Below are 10,849 nucleotides of genomic sequence, written 5' to 3'. Positions count from 1 at the left end.
CGTTTTAGCATGCCAGTGCCTCTCTCTCCCCCCATCCCTCTCTCCCCCTTTCCCCCCCCCCCCCCCTCTCTCTCCCCCCTCTCTCTCGTACCCTGGCATCGCTGGCAACAAGCTGGCGCGGCTGCAGTCAGTGTTGTTGTACTCGAGTCCAAGTCCTGGACTGATTTTCAGGACTTGTGACTCGACTTAGACTTGAGCACCGATGACTCTAATCATTTGGCATAGGATATTGATGGCATTAATACCGTAACATTATTTAACGAAGTAAATAAACTCCCTTTAAAATGGTGACCGCTGTGTCATTTATGTTTAATTGTAGACCTTTCTTTATTTGTATGTCAGATCTTTGACGGCCAGAGTGGAGTGGACTCAGCCTTGATGACTTGGACTCGGACTTGGACTAGGGTAACGGGGACTCGACTCACCTTGATGACTCGGACTTGGACTAGGGTAATGGGGACTCGACTCAGACTCGACTCTGGCTCTTCTTTGGTGACTCGGACTTGAACACTGGGGACTCGAGACTCGACTCGGACTGGAGATTTAGTGACTCGACTACAACACTGGCCACAGTAGCCTGCTGTAGATCACAACATGAACCCGCCGATGGAGCTCCTCTAATCAGATTTGACAAAAAAACAAAGTGTAAAATAAAGCCAGTAGTAGCCTAAAACAAGAATGGCTACAAAGAAAGGCTAAAATGCTGAATAGGGCAGAGATCAGCACTAATAATAATAATAATAATAATCTTTATTTATATAGCACCTTTCATACACGGAGTGCAGCTCAAAGTGCTTAACAGAGCAAAGAAATAAAAACACAACATTTTACAATAAAGCAAAAAAAAAAAAGTTAAGAAAAGAAAAGCAGGATTTTAAGACCAGCAAAACATGATTAAGAAAATAGCTAAAAAGCATAAATGACTACACTACACTTTAATATAACAAGCCTGACCGGAAGGATAGCCAACACAACAGGAAATGAGAGAGGCAGCTAACCCTGCGAGACTCAAACTTAATAGACTCACTCAGCTATAGGCACAGCTGCACTGAATCAGGTGCAATCAGGCCCACACACCTGCCCTACCATGAGGCAATCAACCACAGAGGCCAGTGATTGACAGCTGTCCGTCAGAGGAAGACGAAATAAAGCCAAAACCATGACACCTACATGGTGGCTTTTCAATCAAAGCAGCGTAATGAATATTCATGAGGTGAGGGATAGACCGCCTTGAGGGCCAATCACAGGCTTACCACACTTTAGCATACGCTGGGGTCACTCAATTTCTGTGTGTCGTGTGTGTACATTTGTGTGTGTGCGATTACACTTGTAATTTTGTGTATTTATCTTACTTCATATGTAGTGTGTGTGTGTGTAAGAAAATATTAGATAAGATAAGATATTCCTTTATTGATCCCCTTGGGGAAATTCGGGCGTCATAGTAGCACCATGGGGGGAGGGGAGGTACAGGTACGGGCAGAGTAATAGTAGAAAGACATAAATATAGGCAATAAAATTTGATCTGAATATAAAATGTGTGTGTGTGTATTTGTGTATATATGTGTGCGTGCGTGCATGCGTCTATGTGTAGAATGTGATCATTCACTTCAATGCCCTCTGTTTTGCTCATGCACACATGTGTTTGTGCTTTGTGCAGGGTAATAATAGAAAGACATAAATATAGGCAATAAAATTTGATCTGAATATAAAAAAAATGTGTGTGTGTATTTGTGTGTATATATGCGTGTGTGTCTGTGTGTGTGTGTGTGTGTGTGTGTGTGTGTGTGTGTGTGTGTGTGTGTGTGTGTGTGTGTCAAGGTCACCTTTATTTATATAGCACATTTAGAAGCAACCGAAGTTGCACCAAAGTGCTTCACAGTACAAAGAAACAGACAAATTCCAAATACAATATAAAATGCCCAAGTCAATACAATACAATAAATACATGTGTGTGTGTCTGCGTGCAGAGCTGTGTCTACGGGGAGAACCGGACGTCCATCCAGTGCACCACGCCCTCCCTGGCCAAGCGCTCGCTGCAGCCCCCTGTGGTCACCAAGGTGGCCTTCGTGCTGGACGGCTTCTACACGGCCCAGTGGGACCTCATCTATGTGGAGGACCCGTTGTTCCAGGAGGGCCAGAACAAGCTGACCACCAAGGACAACAAGACCATCCTGAAGATGAAGGTGAGACCGTGCACCGCACGCTCGTGGCTAGACGACGCCAGCCCGGCTCGACACAGATCAATGGACGTGGCTACTAGCATAGTTTGAAACTATTTTTACATACTGCACACTAGGGCTGACCCCTATTAGTCGATTAGTCGACTAATCGGTCGAAAGGAGCCGTAGTCGACTGCCAACCTCTTAGTCGAATACAAAAAAAAGAAAAAAAGATATTATTATAAATCTTTTATTTTTATTTTTTTGTATCATTCTTTCCAAAAGAAAAGAGGCCTAGAAGCGTGGCTAACGCTAATGGCGCACATACCAGAGAGGCTAACTGCCTAAGAAAACAGGCACAGAGGCACAGAAAGAGGATTTCACCCGTCTAATGAACACACTAGACTAGACAAATATCAAGATGTATCCATCAGTGGACCAATTGCATGCTTTTGCAGAGAACAAGAAGCCTTCCGTCGACTCCTTCAGACATTAAGCACCCCCCACAGCCCAAATGGAATGATAAAAAAATAAATAAAAAATTAAATATATTGTGAGGTTTTGCCCGCTGCTCACTACCTTTTCTCTGTTTCTTTAAGCCTATACTGTTTATTTCCCTTCTATACTGTTTATTTTCCCTTCTCACTCACTCTCTCTAGCCCCCACCCTCTCGTTCCTTACCCTTAGTGGCCACACCTGTTCGATATTCTATTATCTCTCGCACCTGTGGTGGCAGGCTAGTTAGTCCCCCTGTGGGCTTTAAATACCAGGGCGCTTCCCCTCGTTTTGGCGTGGGGTCGTGTTGTATACTTGCCGAGTCATATTCTCTAAACATCTAGACTCTTTCGGGAGATCCTCTGTCTGCCTATGCTGTTCCATTCTCCGGCGTCGAGATGTTTGCTCCAGCCTTCGCCAGCTGTCGCCGTTGCCTGTGGGGGAGACTGGTCTGCGCTCCCTGTACTTCCACGGGAGGCACCCCAGCGTTCCACTGCAGACCCCCGCGCAGCTGTTCGTCCTGACGCACATCCAGACCAGCGCAGACGCTCTCCAGTCCTCAGCGCGCAACGCGCATCTTCCAAGGACGCTCGAGCTTGGCACGCTCTCCAGACCAGCGCGCAACGCGCATCTTCCAAGGACGCTCGAGCTTGGCACGCTCTCCAGACCAGCGCGCAACGCGCATCTTCCAAGAACCCTCGAGCTTGGCACGCTCTCCAGACCAGCGCGCAACGCGCATCTTCCAAGGACGCTCGAGCTTGGCACGCTCTCCAGACCAGCGCGCAACGCGCATCTTCCAAGAACCCTCGAGCTTGGCACGCTCTCCAGACCAGCGCGCAACGCGCATCTTCCAAGGACGCTCGAGCTTGGCACGCTCTCCAGACCAGCGCGCAACGCGCATCTTCCAAGAACCCTCGAGCTTGGCACGCTCTCCAGACCAGCGCGCAACGCGCATCTTCTAGACCTTCGTGCTTGGCACACTCCTCCTCGCAGACGCACCCCGACGCGTCTCTCGGTTCCGGTGCGCACTCAAGCAGTGGCGCACCACTCTGTTCCTCGGCTCCGACAGTCGGCTACCCGGTGACGACACCTTCGCCACCGCCGCCTGTTCCAGCACCACTCTGTCCTCGGCTCGGACAGCCAGCCACCCGGTGGCGATGCCCTCGCCCCGTTGCTGTCCCCTTACCATTACGCATACGCCGGGGTGAGTTTTGATTGTGATGTCACTCACCCAGCGTAGTGCCCTTGCCCCCGTTCCCGCTGCTGTTCCTGTACCTTTACGCATACGCCTGGGTGAGTTTTGATTGTGATGTCACTCTCCCAGCGTATTGCCTCTGTTAGTTAGTTTGGACATTTCATCTCCCAGCGAATGCCTCTGTTTTTGGTTCTCACTTAGAATAGTATTTTTGGACTTTACATCTCCCCCTGTGTGTTTGTCACACGAAGATATTATTACTTTGTTCACTTTGTTATTTGGACTGTTCTGCACCTGCTCTGTTTTTTCCCTTTTGTGCATTAACTCTCTCCTCTGTCCTGCAGAGCGGCCCAGATGTTTTCCCACCAGTCCCCAGTTCCTCCCTGTACCCCAGCCCGCCTCCGCGGGTCTCAGTCCCCTCTGTCCCAAGTTCTCCCCTTCTAGTTCCACCTAGTCCCTAGTCCTCTATCCCTAGTTCTCCTAGTCCCTAGTCCTCTATCCCTAGTTCTCCTAGTCCCTAGTCCTCTATCCCTAGCTCTCCTAGTCCCTAGTCCTCTCCCCCTAGTTCTCCAAGTCCCTAGTCCTCTATCCCTAGTTCTCCTAGTCCCTAGTCCTCTATCCCTAGCTCTCCTAGTCCCTAGTCCTCTCCCCCTAGTTCTCCTAGTCCCTAGTCCTCTATCCCTAGCTCTCCTAGTCCCTAGTCCTCTCTCCCTAGTTCTCCTTGTCCCTTGTTTACCTAGTCTCTAGTTCCTCTGTTCCCTAGGCGTTCCCTTAACCTTCCCTTAGGCGTTCCCTTACCTTCCCTTAGTGTTCCCCTTTCCTGCCCGCCTCTTAGAGGCACCCTTCCTTCCCCTCATATTATATTCCTGTATTTGTGATTCTCCCTTAAAGGGACAGTGCCCTTTTCCCTGTTTTTCCCTGTTGTTCAATAAATATCTGTTTCTTGGCAAACCATCATACCTGTCTTGTGTTGTGCGATTGGGGTCGGTTACAAACCATAACAGTACGACCCCACCAAATCGACGACCCCAGCCAGCACAGACGGTGTATGTTGAGTTTGCCTTTTTTTTTCTTGTTCCCTCTAGCTCCCCTGTTAGCCCTGTTAGCTCCCCTGTTAGCTTGTTAGTCTCCCCTCTAGCTCCCCTGTTAGCCCTGTTAGCTTCCCTGTTTGCCCAGTTTAGCTTCCCTGTTAGTCCTGTTTAGCTCCCTTGTTAGCCTGTTACTCCCCTGTTTAGCTTGTTAGTCTCCCCGGTTAGCTCCCCTGTTTGCTTCCCGTTTTGCCCTGTTTGACCCCCCTGTAGCTAGCCATGCCCTGGCAGCTAACCCAGTCCCTCAGCAGAGCCCCTGTCTGCTAGCTTAGCCCCGGCTGCTAGCACAGCCTCTATGTTTATGCAGCCCTTGCTGCTGGCTTAGGCCCTGTAGCTAGCCTTGCCCTGGCGGCTAACCCAGTTTCCCTCTGCATGGCCCCGGTCTGCTAGCTTGGCCCTGGCTGTTAGCACAGCCTCTATGTTAATGCAGCCTTGCAGCTGGCATAGGCCCTGTGGCTAGCCAGGCCCAAGCAGCTAACCCGGTCCCTCTGCATGGCCTCCACTTTTTTGTGTAGTTTCTCCCACTGCTAGGACTGCCCTTCAGCTAGCAAGGTCAGTATTCCCACAGCTAGGACTGTCCTTCCAGCTAGCTTGTTCTCTCATGCTGGTCCAGCCCTGTCTGCCAGCCTAGCTCCGGCAGCTAGCGCAGCCTCTATGTAGATGTAGCAGTACAGCTAGCATAGGCCCTGTAGCTATCAGTGCCTTGGCAGCTACCCTTTCCCTCTGCTAGCCTAGCTCGGCAGCTAGCGCAGCCTCTATGTTGATGTAGCAGTACAGCTAGCATAGGCCCTGTAGCTATCAGTGCCCTGGCAGCAACCTTCCCTCTGCTAGCCCTTTCCCGGTGCTACCATGGTTACCCCTTTGCTACCCTGCTTGCCCCTCAGTTCCTCTAGACCAGTTGCTCTAGACCAGTTCTCTAGACCCAGTTCCTCTAGACCAGTTCCTCTAGACCAGTTCTCTAGACCAGTTCTCTAAACCAGTTCTCTAAACCAGTTCTCTAGACCAGTTCTCTAGCCCAGTTTTCTAGACCAGTTCTCTAGACCAGTTCTCTAGACCAGTTCCTCTAGACTAGTTCTCTAGACCCAGTTCCTCTAGGCCAGTTCCTCTAGACCAGTTCCCCCAGTTACCCCTCGGCGACCCTGTTTCTTTTGCTAGCCCCACTCTTGTGGTGGCTTCCCCTGCTGGCTTGGCCAGTACCTCTTGTTTTGCCCCCTGCCACTCTGTCTGTATTTGTTTTGGGTCGCCGGGTGGCTCCCGTTGGAGGGGGGGATACTGTGAGGTTTTGCCCGCTGCTCACTACCTTTTCTCTGTTTCTTTAAGCCTATACTGTTTATTTCCCTTCTATACTGTTTATTTTCCCTTCTCACTCACTCTCTCTAGCCCCCACCCTCTCGTTCCTTACCCTTAGTGGCCACACCTGTTCGATATTCTATTATCTCTCGCACCTGTGGTGGCAGGCTAGTTAGTCCCCCTGTGGGCTTTAAATACCAGGGCGCTTCCCCTCGTTTTGGCGTGGGGTCGTGTTGTATACTTGCCGAGTCATATTCTCTAAACATCTAGACTCTTTCGGGAGATCCTCTGTCTGCCTATGCTGTTCCATTCTCCGGCGTCGAGATGTTTGCTCCAGCCTTCGCCAGCTGTCGCCGTTGCCTGTGGGGGAGACTGGTCTGCGCTCCCTGTACTTCCACGGGAGGCACCCCAGCGTTCCACTGCAGACCCCCGCGCAGCTGTTCGTCCTGACGCACATCCAGACCAGCGCAGACGCTCTCCAGTCCTCAGCGCGCAACGCGCATCTTCCAAGGACGCTCGAGCTTGGCACGCTCTCCAGACCAGCGCGCAACGCGCATCTTCCAAGGACGCTCGAGCTTGGCACGCTCTCCAGACCAGCGCGCAACGCGCATCTTCCAAGAACCCTCGAGCTTGGCACGCTCTCCAGACCAGCGCGCAACGCGCATCTTCCAAGGACGCTCGAGCTTGGCACGCTCTCCAGACCAGCGCGCAACGCGCATCTTCCAAGAACCCTCGAGCTTGGCACGCTCTCCAGACCAGCGCGCAACGCGCATCTTCCAAGGACGCTCGAGCTTGGCACGCTCTCCAGACCAGCGCGCAACGCGCATCTTCCAAGAACCCTCGAGCTTGGCACGCTCTCCAGACCAGCGCGCAACGCGCATCTTCTAGACCTTCGTGCTTGGCACACTCCTCCTCGCAGACGCACCCCGACGCGTCTCTCGGTTCCGGTGCGCACTCAAGCAGTGGCGCACCACTCTGTTCCTCGGCTCCGACAGTCGGCTACCCGGTGACGACACCTTCGCCACCGCCGCCTGTTCCAGCACCACTCTGTCCTCGGCTCGGACAGCCAGCCACCCGGTGGCGATGCCCTCGCCCCGTTGCTGTCCCCTTACCATTACGCATACGCCGGGGTGAGTTTTGATTGTGATGTCACTCACCCAGCGTAGTGCCCTTGCCCCCGTTCCCGCTGCTGTTCCTGTACCTTTACGCATACGCCTGGGTGAGTTTTGATTGTGATGTCACTCTCCCAGCGTATTGCCTCTGTTAGTTAGTTTGGACATTTCATCTCCCAGCGAATGCCTCTGTTTTTGGTTCTCACTTAGAATAGTATTTTTGGACTTTACATCTCCCCCTGTGTGTTTGTCACACGAAGATATTATTACTTTGTTCACTTTGTTATTTGGACTGTTCTGCACCTGCTCTGTTTTTTCCCTTTTGTGCATTAACTCTCTCCTCTGTCCTGCAGAGCGGCCCAGATGTTTTCCCACCAGTCCCCAGTTCCTCCCTGTACCCCAGCCCGCCTCCGCGGGTCTCAGTCCCCTCTGTCCCAAGTTCTCCCCTTCTAGTTCCACCTAGTCCCTAGTCCTCTATCCCTAGTTCTCCTAGTCCCTAGTCCTCTATCCCTAGTTCTCCTAGTCCCTAGTCCTCTATCCCTAGCTCTCCTAGTCCCTCGTCCTCTCCCCCTAGTTCTCCAAGTCCCTAGTCCTCTATCCCTAGTTCTCCTAGTCCCTAGTCCTCTATCCCTAGCTCTCCTAGTCCCTAGTCCTCTCCCCCTAGTTCTCCTAGTCCCTAGTCCTCTATCCCTAGCTCTCCTAGTCCCTAGTCCTCTCTCCCTAGTTCTCCTTGTCCCTTGTTTACCTAGTCTCTAGTTCCTCTGTTCCCTAGGCGTTCCCTTAACCTTCCCTTAGGCGTTCCCTTACCTTCCCTTAGTGTTCCCCTTTCCTGCCCGCCTCTTAGAGGCACCCTTCCTTCCCCTCATATTATATTCCTGTATTTGTGATTCTCCCTTAAAGGGACAGTGCCCTTTTCCCTGTTTTTCCCTGTTGTTCAATAAATATCTGTTTCTTGGCAAACCATCATACCTGTCTTGTGTTGTGCGATTGGGGTCGGTTACAAACCATAACATATATTATACTTTTATTTTTTTTATTAGTCGACCAATAGTCGACTAACGGCAAATGTTGGCCTATCACCATCCAAATCCTTAGTCGGGGACAGCCCTATACTGCACACACCACAGACTCAGATTCAGATAGCTAGCGGATATGAACCGTTAGCCTATAGCTGTTGGCCAAAAACACCTCTCTCGGAGTTTCAAGCGAGGCTATTGGTCCGTGTCCACTTCCTACCTTGTTTCAAGCAAGGCTATTGGTCCGTGTCCACTTCCTACCTTGTTTCAAGCAAGGCTATTGGTCCGTGTCCACTTCCTACCTTGTTTCAAGCAAGGCTATTGGTCCGTGTCCACTTCCTACCTTGTTTCAAGCAAGGCTATTGGTCCGTGTCCACTTCCTACCTTGTTTCAAGCAAGGCTATTGGTCCGTGTCCACTTCCTACCTTGTTTCAAGCAAGGCTATTGGTCCGTGTCCACTTCCTACCTTGTTTCAAGCAAGGCTATTGGTCCGTGTCCACTTCCTACCTTGTTTCAAGCAAGGCTATTGGTCCGTGTCCACTTCCTACCTTGTTTCAAGCAAGGCTATTGGTCCGTGTCCACTTCCTACCTTGCTACCAGATAGCTTTCTACTGAACACACAGAGAGGAAATTGGTATCTATCCTCTTGTCTGACTCTGGAGAAGATGGTAAGCGCATTTCCCATAATTAAGGTTTAGCAGTCTGACTGCCTTTGGGGAAAAAAAGCTATTCTAAAGTTCTACAGTGTAAAAATCACAGTGTATGTTTGACTCTATACGAGTTTATTTGAAACATTTGGACCAAATTACACACTGTGCTGCTGCTAAATGTGCTCTTGGAGAGTCAAACATATACTTTTATTTGAAGGACGGGCTCACTTTCTTTGAACCCAGGCCATATTTAAGCAGTGTCTGGCATGACGCTGACTGGTACAGGCCATCATTTCACTGACCGCTTTAGTCTTGAGAAACGTAGCACAGCGCTGCGTCTGAGGAAATGGTTGCAAAAACCATCAAATGTCACGATGAGTTTCATAGGCCACACGCATGTACTGTAAGTGGCCAACTTTGATAGTTGAGGTTTCCCTTACCTACAGTACAATGCTGTTGTGATTATAGGTAATATTAAAACAGGTAAAAAAAAATACATAGAATAACGATAAGGAAAAGAATAATCTATTTAGATCATTACTAGACATGGAACACATAGGACAAAAACACAGGTGAAAAAAAATAAAGAAACCGTTACAAACCGAAGCAGGGAGATTTGTAATCATGTTTCTAAACTGTCCAGAGGATAGTGAATGAATGAATGAATGAATGAATGAATGAATGAATGAATGAATGAATGAATGAATGAATGAATGAATGAATGAATGAATAAAAACTTTATTTAACAGATTGCAGAATGGGTACAATACAGTACGGCTCAATACACACAATTGTTAAGGGGATGCAGACCTGAAAAAGACGTTTGTCTTGTTTCCATCAGGGTCCCCCATTTTCAATTCATATAGTGGGGTATTGATTGTTAGGGGTATTGAGTTGAAGATCATCGCAAGACGCTGGGGCATTACAACAACAGTCCCCTGAGGACCTCAAACATCAGCCAGTCGTTTGCGTGTCAGATAGAGTCCATATAGCTCCAATCTAGCAACATTGTGATATAACGTGGTCATTTCCTGACATTGGCCTAAAGGTAAACAGATACCGATGTTTATTTCGCCTCTCTGCCAGAGAAGACCAGCCTTTATCATACAGGATGCAGTGGTGTTATGAACTAGAGGCCTTCTAGGGGTATATGAAGATTTAGCAAACTCCAAACTGTAGTCCTAACATTCAAGTGTACTGAATATATTGTAATAATAAATAACAGTGAGGCTAGCTCACCACATCACGTACCCAAGATCTCCGGCCTGGGGGGCGAGAGCACCGTCTGGCTTTCCTCTGAGCAGAGTGACCGGGCGTAGGTTTTTTTTATACGTCGGTTGGTCCGGTGACAAAACAAAAGAATACTAAAACATTAAGTTCCTGGGCTCGGCGGTCGGGTGGCGTAGCGGAGATTGCGCTCGTCACCAATGCAAGAGGCTGCGGTCTCGACTCCCGGCTTGGGCCGGTCGTCATACTAACTCGTTTGGCTGGGTTAGGGGGAGGGAGGTCGAGGGTGGTAATCTGGCGTTGTGGACAGCGACGCCTACAGGTCAGGTCGGGGGGCGCCTGCTCAGCGAAAGGCAGGAAATGGTGAAGGCAGCGTGACCTCCCACGCGTTACGCTTCGCCAATGAGAGTCCTCGCTGTCAGGTGAGAGAAGAGAGCCACTGGCTGTCTCCGCATGTGTCGGAGGAAGCATGTGGTGGACTTCAGGGTTCCCTTGTACCGACCGGTAGGAGGAACATGCGCACAACGACCAGGTAGGGGAGGGGGGGGGGAATTGGCATAACGACTAAATTGGGATGGGGAGAAAAATAGAAAAATCAGGCGGGGGGAAAAAGAGGA

At 50.1% G+C, this 10,849-nt stretch overlaps 1 protein-coding gene across 1 annotated transcript in view; it reads left to right on the top strand.

Moving 5' to 3' along the window:
* Positions 1-1,967: 1,967 nt before the first annotated feature.
* Positions 1,968-10,849, top strand: part of LOC311248687 (hepatocyte growth factor receptor-like) — a gene marked incomplete at both ends in the record, with an annotated part of 14,372 nt that continues 5,490 nt past the window's right edge. The window contains one exon of the mRNA XM_084339530.1: positions 1,968-2,183. Within this exon, the coding sequence (XP_084195656.1) occupies positions 1,968-2,183 (216 nt within the window). The remainder of the gene's footprint in view (positions 2,184-10,849) is intronic.

This window comes from Notolepis coatsorum (assembly GCF_963971535.1).
Source record: "Notolepis coatsorum genome assembly, contig: SCAFFOLD_3267, whole genome shotgun sequence".
NCBI classification, from domain to species: Eukaryota; Metazoa; Chordata; class Actinopteri; order Aulopiformes; family Paralepididae; genus Notolepis; species Notolepis coatsorum.
Note: the sequence above shows the minus strand (reverse complement) of the source record. Positions and strands in the feature narration are given on the sequence as shown.